The sequence below is a fragment of the Hyperolius riggenbachi genome, chromosome 1 (assembly GCF_040937935.1).
Source record: "Hyperolius riggenbachi isolate aHypRig1 chromosome 1, aHypRig1.pri, whole genome shotgun sequence".
Taxonomy (NCBI): domain Eukaryota; kingdom Metazoa; phylum Chordata; class Amphibia; order Anura; family Hyperoliidae; genus Hyperolius; species Hyperolius riggenbachi.
The window spans coordinates 293,096,991-293,116,412 of record NC_090646.1 but is presented as its reverse complement, the minus strand read 5'-3'; the positions used below and the strand labels follow the sequence as shown (position 1 = coordinate 293,116,412).

The window sequence follows — 19,422 nt, the reverse complement described above, 5'->3', positions numbered from 1 at the left end:
TGACGTCACGACGTCCATGACGTCGGTGACATCACTCCGTTCGTCGCCATGGCGACGGGGGAAGCCCTCAAGGAAATCCCGTTCAGAACGGGATTTCCTTATGGGCAAGCGGCGCCGGCGGCGATCGGGGCACACGGGGGGACGCCGCAGGGAGGGGGGAAGCATGTAGCTAGCGCTAGGCTAGCTACATGCTAAAAAAAAAAAAGGTGAAAAAAACCCTCCCGCAGCCGCGGGAGTCATACTGCCAGGGGGGTTAATTGGCTTCCCCCTAATAATTGGCCCTAGACTACGATGATCATATAACCATAGTAAGGATTAGATTATAAGCGCCTCTGAGGGACAGTCAGTGACAAGACTATATATATTCTGTGAATTGCGGCTGATGTTGGCGCTATGTACACTTAGTTCCATAACTATTTGGACAGAGACAACTTTTTTCTAATTTTAGTCCTGTATATTACCACAATGAATTTTAAATGAAACAACTCAGATGCAGCTGAAGTGCAGACTTTCAGCTTTAATTCACTGGGATGAACAAAGATTGCACAAAAATGTGAGGCAACTAAAGCATTTACTATATTTAACATAATCCCTTCTTTTCAGATGCTCAAAAGTAATTGGACAAATTAAATAACTGGAATTAAAATGTTCATTATCTGATCAGAGAGTGACCTATCTAATTTACTCCCTCCACACACTGTACACAGATTTTCATGCTGAAATCACTACCTGCCAATCCCCTAGTTTCCCCATCTTTGTCATAATCTCCCCGTGCAGATTGTAGAAGCTTAAACTTCCCTATCCCCCGGCCCGTGTCTTCACTCCACTGCCGGGTGCTCCTCCCTGTCTCTTCTATCCCAGGGCACCTGTGTAAACACTAGAGGTCAAACACTTTTTTATTGTTTTTTTTTTATTTATTAAAGTCTACTTGCAGGCCTTCAGGAGTTTTCAGTAAATATTAGCCTTTATTTGTGGAATTTGTATTTACCCAACACTGGAGACATGGCTTGAGTGATAATTCTTCTCTTGATGACCGCATTGGACAAAGTGGGGGAAAAGCCCCGCAACAGGGGGAACGTGTGTGTGTGTGTGTGTGTGTGTGTTTGTGTGTGTGTGTGTGTGTTTGTGTGTAATGATGGGATCAAGAGTGGATAGGGAGGCCTCAATAGGATCTAGAACCTTCCCTCCCCATAGGTGAGTATCTAACTTTTTTCACTATAGATTTGCTTTAGGCAACTAAAAGAGTGTTTGAATACTGTGAATAATAGCAAATATCCTGTATAATAAAACGCCTGTGTCCCTTCGTCACGCTGTCCCTGTGTAGCTTGGTCCGTGCTCTTTGCTACTGCGCATGTGCGCAGCACGGACCCAGCCTCACAAAGACAAGAGGACGGGGCCAGGGAGCCGGGCAGGTGGGCGTGTGAGCGGGCGGCCGGGTGTGCGGCGGGTGTGCGTGCGGCACTGTGTTCTTGGAGAATACATGACCTGCATCTAAGATGGAGATGCATGCTGATTAGCAGTGACAGCTATATGTTTGTATCTTAGTTTTATGCCCTTGCAGCCAAGTACATCACATTACAATCTCTCATGAAGTGGCAGTTCTACTTTTTATCATATCATGTGTGTTTTATGCAACTGACTTAATTGTTTCAGGAAATCTATTCCTCCGCATAACTCGCCAGTTCGGTTCAAACCTCTATGTGATACCTTCCTTTTTCTTAAATTATCAGATCTGTGGTTAGCTTCATGTAATCAGAGTAAAGTACCAGCATGACCCAGACTTACACTGATGAGTGGAGATGGACAATTGTTTAGTTTTGAATTTTTTTAGGAATGAAGGAATGTAAACACAAGATGTTGATGAGATACTGTCAGGCCCGTATTTCCAGCAAGGCAAAGCGTATTCCCCTAGCGGCCCTTCAGGGGAGGCGGTGCCTAACTGCCTGTTGTGTTTTGTATTTTGTGTTTTTTTTTATACATGAGCATCCTGGATGGGCATGGGAGAGTTGGCTGCCGGAGGGGGGCGGGGTGTAGGCAGGGAGCGGGGCATCGCAGTGATACAGTGGTGAGCTGCACAGGCTGAGCAGAGTGTGAATGAGAGACTCATGCTGCAGGATCCATGCACAGTGGCATAGCAATAGGAGTTGCAGAGGTAGTGACTGCATCGGGGCCCTTGGGCCAGAGGGGCCCCATGGGGCCATTCCTCAAACAAAGTATTAGCTGTTTATTTTTCCTGTGGTGATAATAATCACTTCTATAGATTCTTTGAATGATAATAATCATTAACAAACTGTTCCCCATCCCATTCTTGCACCTCTAATACTTTGCATGACCTTGGCAGGTTTTGGTGTGCCATATCAAATGTTACCTTTAGAGTGCTTGGGGGGCCCAATGTAAAACTTGCACCAGAGCACATAGCTCCATAGCTACGCCACTGTATGTGCCTTGTACTTCCTGTTCCTGCAATTGGAATGCAGTAACCGAAAGTACAAGGCGTGTGAGTCCCGGCTGCATGAGTCTCTCATTCCCCGCTATGCTCAGCTCATTCAGCCCAGCACTGCATCGCTGCTGTGGCTCCGCTCCCCGCCCGCCTGGCTACCTATACTGGGAAACCTACCTACTGTATGCCTAGCTACCTACAGTATATATTTTGGATGTATATAGGTGGCTCGGGGTGAAGATGTCCCTCTCCTGCCCCTCCGTTTTTCTACTCACTGATAGTCTCTGGTGGAATGATTTGGGCCCCAGAGCTCTCCTGCACTGGCCATACACTGTTTGATGGGGGTTGGCTTCAAGTTTACATCCCCATTGACGTCATGTGTGCGTGGGACACTCTCTACCCTGCCCCACCTTATTTTCTATGTTTACTTTTCTTTGAGTTTGAGGCATCATAACCTTTTGCCTCGAGTGGTGCTGGATGGCACCTACATACACGTGAACCTGCCATCTTTATGTTTAATGCTCTCTTCTCTATGCATGCATGTCAAATACCTTTAATGCTGTTTCCTTTTTCTTTTTTGCTGTACTATTATTGTCTTTTATAAAAAAATAAAATAAAATAAGGAATCTTTAAAAAAAAAAAGTGTAATAATGGCAGCAATTTAAATATTCCCCTTGAAAATCAATAGGTGAATTTTGATTGGCTGTTGTAGGCTTCACCAACTTTCCTGAATATTAATCCCAATCACCTAGTAACCACTGTGTCATTTTTGAGAACCCCGCGATTAAAAGTCTAAGAATGGCTGCAATTTACATTAAAAATGAATAGCTACAATTTGTTTGGCTGTTTCACGCTCAGCCCACTTTTCCTGAAATTTTTCCTTGGTCACCAAGTGACCAGCTCTGACAAGTTTGGGGACTCTGGATTTATTACTATGAGAATGGCATCCTTTTACAATTTCCCATTGACGTGAATGGGTGAAATGTGATTGGCTGGGTGGATTTGACACCCCCAGAACATATCTACTCAGGTAGTAAGGGATCTGTATACCATTTTTCCTTTAAATGAGTCAAGGCATTTTTAAGTGATGGCTGCACATACACACTTACGTCTGATTTTATATACATGGATTCCAAAATGATCAGAGCTTCAAAAATGTTTTACTTACTCAATAGGGTCAATATGCAAATTATAATATTCTGGCATACATTATTATTATTATTATTATTATTATTATTATTATTATTACTACTAGTATTAAATGCCATGTTCATTGTCATGTTGTTTTATATATATTGTATAGAACATCTTTTAATAAATTTACAATGATCACAGTTTTATGCATTGCACATAAATCACTTTTCCATTTTTTTTTATTACCTGGCTGACTGAGTTTGCAGATTCGTATTCTTGTGCCAATTTCAGATGCAAATTGGTTAGACTAAACATCAGCAGCAGTAGTCTTGCCTGTACATATTGGAGGGACTGCCCAAGGGTTAAAGAGGAACAAACATACTGTTATTAAGTTACATTACTTATGTTAATTAAAATAGATAGGTAATATAATCTCTTACCCACCCTGTTTTAAAAGAACAGGCAAAGGTTTGTGATTTCATAAGGGCAGCCATCTTTTTGGTTGAAAGAAGGTGACAGGAAGCATGAGACACTGTTCTAACTGTCCTGTGTCCTGATCACCCCTCCCAGTTGCTAGGCAACGTGAATAACAACATAGGAAATCCCATCATGCTTTGCACAGCATCAGGGGAAAAAAGCCCGGGCAGTTTTCTTTGATGGGGCAGAGCTTAGCTAAAAATGCAGCTAAAAATGAAACTTCTATAAGAAAAACAAAGTTCTGATGCTGTGAAACTGTTAAAGAAACAACAAGCCTTTTCAGATCTGCTGAGTAGATTTTTAGTCTGGAGGTTCACTTTAAGTAACTTTGTTAACTAATTTTTCTAGTATATTGCCAACTTATTCTGTCCTAACAGATGTGGAGTTCACCAGATATTGCCTTTTTTTTAATGACTCTGTGGCCTCTTTCTAATGTTGCCCATATATGGTACAATAAAATTTTTCAAATAAATAGCGTTAAATCACCAAAAATGTCCGTATTAAAAATGTATGGATCCCCTCCTGATCTATAGTCCATTGGACACACGAGTTGGGACAACGTGCCACTTCAGACACACCTCCCAAACCCCTATAAAGTGCACTATAAGTTGCAGGCCTGTATGGATCCTCTCCTGATCTATAATCCATTGGACTATAGATCTGGAGAGAATCCATACAGGCCTGCAACTTATAGTGCACTTTATAGGGGTTTGGGAGGTGTGTCTGAAGTGGCACGTTGTCCCAACCCATGTGTAGTAGAGATATACTGTGTTGAGTGCTTGACACACAAGTGCCATTTAGGTTTTAAGATGTAGCACAGTGTTGGTGACTGGCACTGCACAAGCAGCTATTGATTTTTAGAATTAGGCTATCAGCCTTTTTTAATAAAGTTTTGATACATTTTGAATACGGACATTTTTGGTGATTTTGTCAAATAAAAATTTTCAATTTTCCCATTTATTCAACCAAAACAATCAAACAGCATGAAGGTCAAAAAGAATCTTTTTTTTTTTTTATCAAGAAAAATGAACGATTATCCCTTTTTTATATAAACATGTTGGAAAAATCTTTATATTTGATCTAATAGAATAATCAAACTAAATTATGTGATCAAATATAAAGATTATTCCAACATGTCTTATCGGATTTTTATAGAAAAAAACGGGATAATCGTTCATTTTTCTTGATTGGAAAATAAAGATTCTTTTTGACTTTCATTCGATTTGATAGTTTTGGTCAAATAAGCGAGAAAATCAAACATTTTTATTGTTCCATGTATGCGCACCATTAGAAAGGCATTCTCAGACACTGTTTAACAGCTGCCAGAACTATAATTTGCCCGCCACTGGAAATCCAGTGCTTTGCCCTTTTTAGTCAGTTACTCAGAGGCTGTGAATTAATGAATGCAGATTGAGTCAAATCACAATAATACTGAAGTTTACATTGCCACATGGTACTATTAGTTAATACATAGAGACACCCTAGAATTTCTATCTCTATCTTAACCACTTGCCGACCGCCCACAGCCGATGGGCGGCGGCAAAGTGGACGCCGAAAGGACCGCAATACGCCCATGGGCATTGCATCCTTTCTGCATGCCGGGGGAGCGATCGCGTCACTGGTGACGCGCGCTTCCCCCGGCAACTGGCTCCGCCCACCTGCGACGACAACCCGCCGGCTGTTTGGAAGCGCCGGCGGGTTGTTAACCCCACGATCGCCGCTACAAAGTGTATAATACGCTTTGTAATGTATACAAAGTGTATTATACAGGCTGCCTCCTGCCCTGGTGGTCCCAGTGTCCGAGGGACCACCAGGGCAGGCTGCAGCCACCCTAGTCTGCACCCAAACACACTGATCTGCCCCCCCTGCCCCCTGATCACCCACAGCACCCCTCAGACCACCCCCTGCCCACCCCCCCCAGACCACTGTTTGCACCCAATCACCCCCCTAATCACCCATCAATCACTCCCTGTCACTATTTGTCAACGCTATTTTTTTTTATTTCCTAAACTGCCCCCTGGGGACTCCTGATCACTCCACCCCTCAGATTCTCCTCAGACCCCCCCCCCCCCAGACCCCCCCGTGTACTGTATGCATCTATCCCCCCTGATCACCTGTCAATCACCTGTCAATCACCCATCAATCACCCCCTGTCACTGCCACCCATCAATCAGCCCCTAACCTGCCCCTTGCGGGCAATCTGATCACCCACCCACACCATCAGATCGCCTGCAGACCTGCCGTCAGATCACCTCCCAAGTGCATTGTTTACATCTGTTCTCTCCTCTAAACACCCACTAATTACCCATCAATCACCCCCTGTCACCACCTGTCACTGCTACCCATCAGATTAGACCCCTATCTGCCCCTAGGGCACCCAATCACCCGCCCACACCCTCAGAACGCCCTCAGACCCCAGCCCTGATCACCTAGCCAGTGCATTGCTTGCATCTATTCCCCCCACTAATCACACCTTGAGACACCCATCAATCACCTCCTTTCACCACCTGTCACCCCCTAGCACACCTACCCATCAGATCAGGCCCTAATTTGCCCTGTGTGGGCTCCTGATCACTCGGCCAAACCATCAGATCCCCCTCAGACCCCTTTCCGATTACCTCCCCAGTGCATTGATTGCATCTATTTTCCCCTCTAACCACCCCCTGAGACACCCATCAATCACCTCCTGTCACCCCCCTAGCACTCCTATCCATCAGATCAGGCCCAATACAACCTGTCATCTAAAAGGCCACCCTGCTTATGACCGGTTCCACAAAATTCGCCCCCTCATAGACCACCTGTCATCAAAATTTGCAGATGCTTATACCCCTGAACAGTCATTTTGAGACATTTGGTTTCCAGACTACTCACGGTTTTGTGCCCGTAAAATGCCAGGGCAGTATAAGAACCCCACAAGTGACCCCTTTTTAGAAAAAAGACACCCCAAGGTATTCTGTTAGGTGTATGACGAGTTCAAAGAAGATTTTATTTTTTGTCAAAAGTTAGCGGAAATTGATTTTTATTGTTTTTTCACAAAGTGTCATTTTTCACTAACTTGTGACAAAAAATAAAATCTTCTATGAACTCACCATACTCCTAACAGAATACCTTGGGGTGTCTTCTTTCTAAAATGGGGTCACTTGTGGGGTTCCTATACTGCTCTGGCATTTTAGGGGCCCTAAACCGTGAGGAGTAGTCTAGAATCCAAATGCCTCAAAATGACCTGTGAATAGGACGTTAGGCCCCTTAGCGCACCTAGGTTGCAAAAAAAGTGTCACACATGTGGTATCACCGTACTGAGAAGAAGTAGTATAATGTGTTTTGGGGTTTATTTTTACACATACCCATGCTGGGTGGGAGAAATCTCTCTGTAAATGGACAATTGTGTGTAAAACAAAAACAAATAATTGTCATTTACAGAGGTATTTCTCCCACCCAGCATGGGTATGTGTAAAAATATACCCCAAAACACATTATACTACTTCTCCTGAGTACGGCGATACCACATGTGTGGCACTTTTTTGCACCCTAAGTGCGCTAAGGGGCCCAAAGTCCAATGAGTACCTTTAGGATTTCACAGGTCATTTTGCGACATTTGGTTTCAAGACTACTCCTCACGGTTTAGGGCCCCTAAAATGCCAGGGCAGTATAGGAACCCCACAAATGACCCCATTTTAGAAAGAAGACACCCAAAGGTATTCCGTTAGGAGTATGGTGAGTTCATAGAATATTTTATTTTTTGTCACAAGTTAGCGGAAAATGACACTTTGTGAAAAAAAACAATTAAAATCAATTTCCGCTTACTTGTGACAAGAAATAAAATCTTCTATGAACTCACCATACTCCTAACGGAATACCTTGGGGTGTCTTCTTTCTAAAATGGCGTCATTTGTGAAGTTCCTATACTGCCCTGGCATTTTAGGGGCCCTAAACCGTGAGGAGTAGTCTTGAAACCAAATGTCGCAAAATGACCTGTGAAATCCTAAAGGTACTCATTGGACTTTGGGCCCCTTAACGCAGTTAGGGTGCAAAAAGGTGCCACACATGTGGTATCGCCGTACTCAGGAGAAGTAGTATAATGTGTTTTGGGGTGTATTTTTACACATACCCATGCTGAGTGGGAGAAATATCTCTGTAAATGGACAATTGTGTGTAAAAAAAAATCAAAAAATTGTCATTTACAGAGATATTTCTCCCACCCAGCATGGGTATGTGTAAAAATACACCCCAAAACACATTATACTACTTCTCCTGAGTACGGCAATACCACATGTGTGGCACTTTTTTGCAGCCTAACTGCGCTAAGGGGCCCAAAGTCCAATGAGCACCTTTAGGCTTTACAGGGGTGCTTACAATTCAGCACCCCCCAAAATGCCAGGACAGTAAACACACCCCACAAATGACCCCATTTTGGAAAGTAGACACTTCAAGGTATTCAGAGAGGAGCATTTTTTTTTTGTCGCAAGTTAGAAGAAATGCAAACTTTTTTTTTTGTCACAATGTGTCATTTTCCGCTAACTTGTGACAAAAAATAAAATCTTCTATGAACTCACCATGCCTCTCAGTGAATAGTTTGGGATTTCTCCTTTCCAAAATGTGGTAATTTGGGGGTTATTTATACTATCCTGGAATTTTAGCACCTCATGAAACATGACAGGTGTTCAGAAAAGTCAGAGATGCTTCAAAATGGGAAAATTCACTTTTGGCACCATAGTTTGTAAACGCTATAACTTTTACCCAAACCAATAAATATACACTGAATGGATTTTTTTTTCAAAGACATGTAGCAGAAAAAAATTTGGACAAAAATGTATACAGAAATTTTACTTTATTTGAAAAATGTCAGCACAGAAAGTAAAAAAAAAACATTTTTTTGACAAAATTCATGTCTTTTTTGATGAATATAATAAAAACTAAAACTTGCAGCAGCAATCAAATCGCACCAAAAGAAAGCTTTATTAGTGACACTTTGTGACAAGAAAATGAGGTAAAATTCATTTAGGTGGTAGGTTGTATGACCGAGCAATAAACCGTGAAAGCTGCAGTGGTCTGAATGGAGAAAAAGGCTCTGGTCCTTAAATGGTAGAAAGACTGTGGTCCTCAAGTGGTTAAGACATTCCCCCTATTTTTACTTTGCACATGGCCTTACCTTTATACTCACATACTGTATTTTTGGTTAGATTCTCAGTTGTCCATTGGCTCAATGACTATGTCTATATTTTAAAGTATGCTAATATTTCCTATCCTGAGAGTTTGCTTGTTATATTGTTTCATTTGATAAGGTGACTTAAAGTACCCCTGACCCAGTTTTTTCCCTCAACATACGTTGAATACTGTTTTATTAGTTGTGCAGTGACATGCACCATCCTCCCCCTCCAGCGCCTCCTGTGGCCCCCGCTCTGCTCAGTTGTAATCTTTGACTGAGCAGAACATTGTTTATGGGCGGGGAGGAAGTGGCAGTTCTTCCTCCTCTCTGCCCGTCCCTTCCCTCGCCACTGATGGTTCCCAATAATGTTACTTCACACAGCGTGCAGGGGAGGTGCTTGCGGTGATTGAGCTCGGAACGATGGTGTACTAATTAACACACTATTGATTCAAGCTCAATCACCGCAAGCTCGCACACAACGCAGCTCCCCTGCATGCTGTGTACTGTCACACCATTGGTTAACATCTGCAGGGAGTTCCTAGGAACTGGCTAGGGGAGAGGAACTACCACTTCTTCCTCACTCATGATCGACGTGACTGTGCAGAGTGGGGGCACGCAGTAGGTGCTGACGGGGGAGGAGGGTGCTGTGACAAATCTCACAGCACTACTACAAAACAGTATTAAAAGTATGTTGGGGAAAACCAGTCCAGGGATACTATAAGCAGCTGGGAATTCTTTTATTCCTGTGTTCTCCTTCTTTTCCCTTTTCTTTCCAACCCTTCTCCTCCCCTCCTTCATCACTTCATGACCCTGTTGTATACCTGGTTCAAGTTTTTTTTTTGCTATTGATTGGCCTAGTTGCAAGGTTGCAAACAATTCACTTTACATCTGTATGCAAGCCAGAATTATTAGTGTCTCATAAAACATGCTTTACTGCATCTTCACTGCTGTCCACAATGAGTTAATCTCTTAGCAGTGGAACAAGGTGGGCTAGGCAAAGTGATTTGCTAGGCAAAGTGATTGCCCTAGCAGTTACTTTATATACGTATAGCAGAAAATGCAATGCGAAAAACTACAAAGCTACTTAATACTATTTTTTTTTTATTATAGAAATTAAATTAATGGGAAACTGAACTAGGACTGTTCAACAAAATTCCATATTTCCTTAAAGTGAGATTATACTCCCAAAACCAAAATTTCAGCAATTACTCTTACATAAAAGAACATTTAAAAGGATTCTCAAGCCTTTCCTCTGTCTAAAGCCATTTATTTTCATTACAGAGAACAATAGAAGCTTGCTCTTCCTTTGTGTTCGGCCAATGTAATCATTGCCGGCTGCAGCTCCCTGTGTTTGTGTCTTCACTCTGCCCCCTCCTTTTCTGCTGAAGTGACTAAGCTATTGCTAGGGTGATGTGTCAATTAGCAGAGGAAGGGAGCAGTGTGAAGACACATGCAGACAGCCATCAATTATTACATTTGCCTTTGCCAGTGACCAGAGATAATGAAGCTTCTACTTTCCTTTGCAGTGAAAATACACATTTATATATGCAATGAATCTTGGGAATCCTTTTTAATGTTGTTTTATGTAATGAAGAGTAGATACTAAAATTTTAGCTTTGGAAGTATAATACAATTTTGAAGAAAACCTGAGAGGTCAATGTAAAAAGATTTGATACTTACCCGGGACTTCTTTCAGCCCCATAAGCATGGGTGCATCCCTCGCCATCCTCCCGAGTGCCTCCTCTGTTCGTCCGCAATCAGCTCCGGTATCTGGCTCAGTCGGCTCCAGTCAGGCTCAGTGACATCAGCCGGGGGGTCTTCTGCGCATGCTGACGTCACTGAGCCAGATACCAGGTCTGATTGCCGCTAAATGGAGGACCGCGGGAGGACGACGAGGGATGCATCCATGCTTATGGGGCTGGAGGAAGTCCCGGGTAAGTAAAAAATCTGTTTACATTGACCTCTCTGGTACAATTTAAATAAGGCAATATAGAGCTTTACTATATAAAACTGAAATTTTACAGCATTTTGGATTATTTTTAAATGTGACACCAGGCTTAAAAGCATTTGGTCACGGTATACCATAATGTCTCCATGTCGTAAGCTCTGCATTAGACAGACATTTTCTGCATAGAGGGGGTGGGGTGACTATAGCAGAATTGCTGTACTGCTACATCTGGGTTTTTTTACTACCCAATTAATAAAGCCATGGGAATTGCTACCCTGGTGAACTGATAGCAGGAAAATGCAACAAATCCCCCTTAGTTTTCTCCAGGGCTTTTCCTGCTTAGACTAATTCCTTTCCGTGAAGTTCTTATGAGAGAAGAGGAACTGCATTACTAGACGTATGACAAACCAAATGTCTGACAGCCACTTAAAATTCCTTTCTCTTGATTTAAGCAAAATAAAATACATATACGAGACATGCCATTTACTTACATTTATTTCTTTTCCTTTTCATTAAATTAGCAATGTTTTTGTTGGCTTGTCTCCATGTGTCGTATAAAATGCTGGAATTAAAGGAGCAATAATGTAGGCTATGACGGAAGATAGTAGTTGTTTACTTAAAAATCAACTTCAAAAGTCAAGTCCACATTTGGTTGTCAGCTTTATTTAATCTGTAGGATTTATATATATGGCAAGTATTTTAATTTCCTTTAGCCATATAGGGAGATGTGGCAGCCACAGCGGCAAGTACACTTCACATGCTGTCAGACAGGGTGTGTGTGTGTGTGTGTGTGTGTGTGTGTGTGTGTGTGTGTGTGTGTGTGTGTGTGTGTGTGTGTATTTTTTTCAAGATGCAGCATCCCGGACTTTCTGTAATGTACAGTACCCTTTACTGTGGAATGGAAGTAGGAAACTATGTTATGGATATACCTTTAAAAGCACTCTTGCTGTGCCCTTTAGCACAGCTGTGGAAGAGTTGAAAAATATCATATGTTGGAACCACATGCAGAATCAAAGCATTTTTAACATACCATTTCAGATGCCTGCCTACTGAGATGATGTTGCACCTTTCACACACATATTGTCATGTGTTTTAGCGTTGCTTCAATATCCATGTTTACATTTGTTATTTTTATCTTCATTCATTTTTATCTTGGGTTTTAAGGTTCTCAATTTCAGCTTTTGGAAACATTCCGGTCTATTCTCAGTGTGATAGAGATAGCCATGGAACTGTAAACTTATCAATTACAATTTACCTTTTAAAAAACACAAGCGACAGCCATGGAATTTCAGATGCATGTCAGATAAGCCCCCATAACTGCAGCAAAGAAGAATGTATTATCCACAGTGCACTATGTATCTGTTTCATGATCAGAACCCTTTCAAAATAATGGATTTCTGGATGTTTTTAGGTTTATAGCTACCTAAATAATGGAGATGCAAAAGTGTCAACAGAATTTAAAGAAAATCTGTAACGAAAAAAAAACAAAACCCTCTGGGGGATACTTACCTCGGGAGGGGGAAGCCTCTGGATCCTAACGAGGCTTCCCAAGTCCTTCACCGTCCCTCTGTTCAATTGACCTCTGAAGAGTGGCAATGCAAATATTTACCTTCCGCGATCCTGCTCAGGCGCACTAGCGGCTCTCTGTTCAGGTTAAGGCGGAAATAGATGAACATGGTCGGGTACGCTCTACTGTGCAGGCATGAGTCCTTTGCGCCTGTACAGTAGAGCGGATACGATCGAGTTCAACTATTTCCGCCTTACCTGAATGAAGTGCATCTGCGCAGGATCATAGAGAGGTAACTATATCATCCCTTGTGAAGCTTGTTGGGGGAGGTTTCATGGGAGCCAGCGCTGCTCTAAGCTTCAGAGATCGGGGAAACCTCATTGGGACCCTGAGGCTTTCCCATCCCAAGGTAAGTATCCCTCAGAGGGGGCTTTTTATGTTACAGATTCTTCAAAGTCCAGGTGAAATCAAAAACCTTTATTTTAGTTTTGGATAGAGTGAAAATTGTTACAATCAGGCTAGAATACTTGGTGTTACCAGGACAAGAATTGAGGGGTTTCTCAGCAGCATACAGACTTAAATAGCAAAATGGCAGCAGTCCTCCCCACTCAAGTACATAGCAACATTAAAGCCTTGTACACAGGATAGATAGTTATCTGCTGAGAATCAAATGTGTGTACAATAGCCCATGATGCTCGTCAGTGCCTTGGCCAACAATCTTGGCCGATTGCTGATCGACAGCATTGTTCTCCTACTCACCCCATCTGCACTATGCCACTACATCATGCGCTGCATTATTGACCCTACTCCCCCTTTCCTAGCAACAGAACATGTTGCTCGCCTTGAGACTAGTGACTCAACAGTCATATTTGTGTAATACTCTGGTGAAGAACCAATCTCAGACAAGATTTGTAGTACATAATTCCCTTTTAATGGTAGCTATTGTATAAGACATTTCCTGCTCAAGTCAGCATGTATTACATGTCCCAAGTGGACTTTGCCACTCCACGAAGACAGCTGAAACTCAGTTGATCTCATAGTTTAAGGGTGTCTTGTGATGGAAAGAAAAACATGACCATAAAATGAAGGTGTTACCTTCTACTGGGTTGAACCAATGTGTCAGATGAGTCAAACCAATCAGGGTTAATCAGTATAATGTCTCCACCTATACGGGTTATGCATTTTGTAAATAAGCAATTCATGTATGGTATTTAAAATTACTGCTATATAAATCCGTACACGGAATTGAACAGTGTTCAGACCACCATTCTGTCACCATCTAAAAGTCTGACCACCACTATGCTGCTAAGAATCAATGGAGATTACAAAAGTCTTCCTGCTCCTTGACTATATTCAATCAAAGTTCAATAATATGTTCTTTCCTGACATAAGCTAAAGTAGCTTCTTACACTGTACAAACCTGGTTACAGACGGTCACCTAAGGGATCGAGTGTCACTTTCAATTCCTGCAGAGCGACAGTCCTCATATGTGTGAACAAAGTTTAAGAGCCCCAGCTTAGCAATTATTAAGCCAACAAAGACACACAATGTCTCCAATATAAACAGGGAATTACAGGAAATCTCAGAAATAATTTCACAGCCAATCTCTATGTGTTGCGGCAGCAGCAGAAATACGGGGGATATCTTAACCACTTCAGGACTGCAGTGTTAAATCCCCCTAAAGACCAGGCCATTTTTCACAATAAGGGCCACTGCAGCTTTAAGGGCTTGCTGCAGGGCTGCACAACACAGCACACAAGTGATCCCCCCCCTTTCTCCCCACCAACAGAGCTTTCTGTTGGTGGGGAGAAAGGGGGGGATCACTTGTGTGATCCCCCCAATGTTTGTTTGTTTTTTATCAACATGTATTTGTTTACTTTTTAACAAATAAGTGTTTTTTCTTTATTTTTGTGCTCCCCTCCCACTACCACCCAATCCCCGTGATCAGCTGTCATAGGCTTCAGCCTATGACAGCCGATCACTCCCGAGCCCACAGAGGGGACGGCCGTGTCACACGGCTGTCCCCAGAACAGTGCTGCCGTGGACCGCAGCGCTGTACAAGCTAATTAGACGGCGGCTTTGCCATCTAACAGTCTCCTAGGGGTGATCGCCAAGCAGAGATGCGCGTGCATTGGCGCACGCGATCTCCTGCAAAAGCCAGCCACAGCCATCGGCGTGACGCAGTCGGGAACAAGTTAAGGTGGATTTCTCTTCTGTTGGCCGCATGATATATAAGGCCTTTGGCTCAGTAGGTAACCTCAGCTTAATTCACTTCAAGTTTTTTGACCCTGTGGCCCATTGCGGATGCAATCCTTGCTAGTGTAGATTATGTTAGCTGTTAGCATAATTACTCAAAAAAAAAAAACTCGGAGGGAAGAGGCGCCCCCAAAAATTACATGTATAGATAGATAGCTAAAACTGGCTTTCCCCTAAACGAAGGGACAAGCCACAATGGGTAAAGCTATTCTTACATGCTATATCAACCTATATATGCAACAATTGTTCTAATCTGTTTTTGACTGATTCAATAATTTTGATGGCATCTGACAGGAATCTGTTGCTTTAACATATACGCTCCGGAATATAAGATGCACCTAGGTTTAGAGGGCAAAATGCAGGGGAAAAAATATTAAACCTTTTGCGTCCATATTTCAGAAAAACCTTGAAGATGTTCTCCCCCAATTGGTGTCCTGTGTCCCTATTTGTTCTCCTATTTTTAAATATCAAGTCTAGAATAAAAAAAAGAACAAATAATAGGATAGATGCATTGCTGGAGGAGCTGAGGACTCTAGAAACCCGATACAAAATAAAAATGGGAAGCAAACACATACCTACCATTATGTAAGGCCCAAACTAATCATGCCATAAAACGTTTAAACTCCTTAAAAGAGGTTATTTACTAGGAAAAAAACTGATCAGGGAACGTTTTAGCATCATAACTCAAAAAGTAACACGCTCCAGGTGCATTGCAAAAATAACTGATGAGAAAGGAAACACCTACCATTCAACCCAAAAGATAGGAGACGGAGATACCTTTGCATCCTATTATAGCACGATCGCTCTCTTGTCCCCCAGGGGGACAGCCGTGTCACACGGCTGTCCCCAGTGCAGCGCTGCTGCTGATCGCAGCGCTGCACAGTCTAAATAGACGTCGATCACGCCGTCTAACAGTCTCCCAAGCGGCGATAGCCACTCGGAGACTGAAGGTGGGGCGGAACTCCGCCTCCCAAGCAGGAGATGCGCGCGCAGCCTGCGTGCGATCTCCTGCAAAACAGAGCCCCAGGACTTTACGCCAATCGGCGTTAGGTGGTCCTGGGGCTGCCGCCGCGGCCACGCCCATCGGCGTGACGCGGGCGGCAAGAGGTTAAGGAAGAATTGCCACCATATTTTTGTGCAATGATTAATGAAGATAAAGGGGGAAAAATGTTCAGACCTGTCCAATAAACTGCTAATTACTGTTATACCAAAAGAAGGGAAATCTCTTAACTCCTGTCCGGACTTCTGTCCAATCTCAATTATAAATTCATGACTTTATAATGTACGGTATGCAAAAATCGTAACATCTTGACTTGAAACCATATAAGACCACGTATTAGGAGAGCAACAGATAGGTTTCAGAAAAACAGACACAATTCTTACTGCAAATAATTGTGTTCATAATTGTTGATCCGCAGGACAGAAAGTAATTGTGATTACTATCGACACAGAGAAATCTTTCAATAGGGTCTACAGATCATTTTTGACTGAAACCCTAAAGAAAATAGGGGTTGACTTCTCCTTTATTAATAGAATCGCAAGTTTATACAGTAATCAGTCTGCTTGTGTGAAACTAAATAGATACACCACAAACAAATGTAATATTACAAATGGAGTGAGACAAGGATGCCCACTATTCCCAATATGTTTTAATATATTCTAGGTATATATTATACCTAGAACCTCTGATTCAAGCAATACAAACTTATCCTAAAATTAAAAGTCTTAACAATGAAGGAGAAGAGGTAAAATTGTTAGCTTATGCAGACGATATATTACCTACATCAACTAACCCCGAGGACTCCATAAAAATCGGTGTCTCCTGGTTAAATCTCTATAGTGCAATGGAAAACTATAAAATTAATTAAACAAAATCTTCAATCCTAGATATAGGGTGCTCCCCACAGACCACTTCATTAATAAAACAATCCTCCTCTTTTCAATGGTGCCATTCTGCAATAAAATATCTGTGATTCAACCTCCTGTATCTTCGCAAGAAAGTAGATAAAAGTCACTTCAGAAGTGGGACCAGAGTTGCTTTAATATCCTAGGTATTTCAAAAATGATGATCCTGCCAAAAATCTTATTTCTGGTGCAGTGCGTCCTGCAGATCCTTCAGAGCGTGTTGCTCACCGACTGGAACAGAATCTTTCAAAATTTTATACAGGCAAGAAGGATAGCTTTTAACATTATTTCTAGGAGTAAAATAGCAGGGGGATTGGCTGCCCCAGACGTACTAAGATACTATAAAGGCATTTACTTGGCAAGTATATTGGAATGGAGAATCTATGAGAAATGGAGGCCCTGGGTAAGAGTAGAAAGATCACAGTTTGATGCTGAACATCTGTTTTCCTGGATCTGACACAATGTGGAAGAGGTTCTTGCCTCAGTCTCTCATCCTCTGTGATATGATCAGGGGACTCGCCAAGGGAGGAGGATGATAATAATGAATGGAGGAATTGTATTATTCCTTAACTTATTAGTGTTCGTAATTTTTTGCAAACAATAAAAATAAAGCTATACAGTAATTAACAAATTTGTAATCAAACAATGATGCAGAAAAAAAACAAAAACAACCTGACCCAAGAGGCTAAAAATAAAGCTATACAGTAATTAACACATTTGTAATCAAACAATGATGCAGAAAAAAAACAAAAACAACCTGACCCAAGAGGCTTCCGACGTAGCCTTTCTTAGATGGTTGGGTCCATCATTCAGGAGCTGAGTTGGAGAAAAAAAACAAAAACGATAGTTTTGCTATACACTATGGGCTCGATTCACAAAGCGGTGCTAACCCAGTTAGAGACTTTAGGCATGATAACCATTGCACCACGCTGGTGAAAAGCCAGTTTAGGCGTGATAAGTTTAGGTGTGATAAGTTTAGGTGTGATAAGTTTAGGCATGCTATGTTTAGATAAGTGTAGATAGCGTGCAAAGTCTTGCACGCAAAGCAGCGCCATTAAACTCTATGCGAAGTGCACCAGACTTTGCTAGCGCAAAACTTTTGATCAGCTGTGCACTGCGGTGCTAACCCAGTTGGTGCTTAAACTTATCATGCCTAAACTTATCACACCTAAACTTATCATGCCTAAACTTATCACACCTAAACTTATCACACCTAAACTTATCACACCTAAACTTATCATGCCTAAACTGAGTTTAGGCATGATAAAGGGCTTTTCACCAGCGTGCTAACTGTTAGCACCGCTTTGTGAATCAGGCCCTATATGTATGAAATGCAACTATAGCTTATAATGCAATAATGTGCGGTGTTTGTTGCTTTTTACTTTGCTGTAACAATGTGTATTTTTGTGCTTCTTTCAGATTACCGGACAGGCCCTTGTTTTACACAGATCAGCAACCAAATGTGTCAGGGTCAGCTCAGTGGCATTGTATGTACAAAAACATTGTGTTGTGCTACCATTGGCCGTGCATGGGGTCACCCATGTGAAATGTGCCCTGCCCAACCCCATCCATGCCGCAGAGGATTCATCCCAAATATCCGGACTGGAGCCTGCCAAGGTAAACATTTATGTAGTATATCAAACTTCAGGTGACACCTTTTGTTGGTACTGTTCATTGCTGCACAGACTCGCAGTTTCTGCTTAGTGTCTTTTTCCTTAATGTTTATCTGCATGAATTCTGTATGACTCATTTCATTGGAGGTTAAACAGGCTTACAGTGTACTGGGATGTAAAAATGTTTCTTCCATGGGTCTACAAAGAGATCATTAAAAACCCATGAAATAAAAGTTGTCATAAAAGTATAGAACAACAAAAGAAGAACAGATGGGTTTAGTGTTCTTGGCTGATCAGAGTAAGGAAGTTCCCGTTCTTTTGCAACGTTAAGCAAATCCATGTGAGACTGCAGACATTTAGGATGTCTTGGAAAAAATTGTAGCTAATTGGTGCACTAATCAAAGTAAATTGAGTTTTGTTTAGAGTTCTCCTTCCCCCACCTACTGGGTGACAGGAACTGGTCCATAATCACTCACTTGGAATAGATGTTTGATTGTGTGGAGCTGCCCCTGGTCACTCTCAGCCTTTGCAATTAACTCATCATAGGGTGCTGCTTAGAGGCCATCTACTCATGGCAAAAAATGGAAAAGAACAAAATAAACTGGACTAATGTAAACATTTTTATATATACAGTTATAAAGTATCTATTTAAATCACTTAATTTCATAGGGTTAATGTATGTACGTTGGAACTATGTAATACATTGGCACTTTAGAAATAAAAGATTATAATAGTTTAACACACCTCTCACTTAAAAAATTTAAGTGGTAATATTACCATGTGCATGTTGAGTTATCAAAGTACTTGCGATTTTAATTTTTGTTCTTTGAATTAAAAAGCAAGACAGAAAAATCCAGTAAAAGAATGTTAGCAATACAATTCTGGTACTATCCACTGCTTCATGTGCATAGCAATATCTGCAAGTGGTTGTGATGGTGGCAGAACATAGTTCACAAATGAGACTCAAACAGTGGAAATTACTTTATTTTGGGAGCA

The 19,422-nt window shown here is 41.8% G+C and overlaps 1 protein-coding gene across 4 annotated transcripts in view; it reads left to right on the top strand.

Moving 5' to 3' along the window:
• The window catches only part of LOC137508077 (fibrillin-2-like), a 710,315-nt gene that overhangs the window by 550,511 nt on the left and 140,382 nt on the right, over positions 1 to 19,422 (top strand). For all 4 annotated transcript variants that reach the window (XM_068233727.1, XM_068233729.1, XM_068233728.1 and 1 more), the window contains one exon: positions 18,233 to 18,430. In XM_068233727.1, coding sequence (XP_068089828.1) covers positions 18,233 to 18,430 — 198 coding nt within the window. The remainder of the gene's footprint in view (positions 1 to 18,232; positions 18,431 to 19,422) is intronic.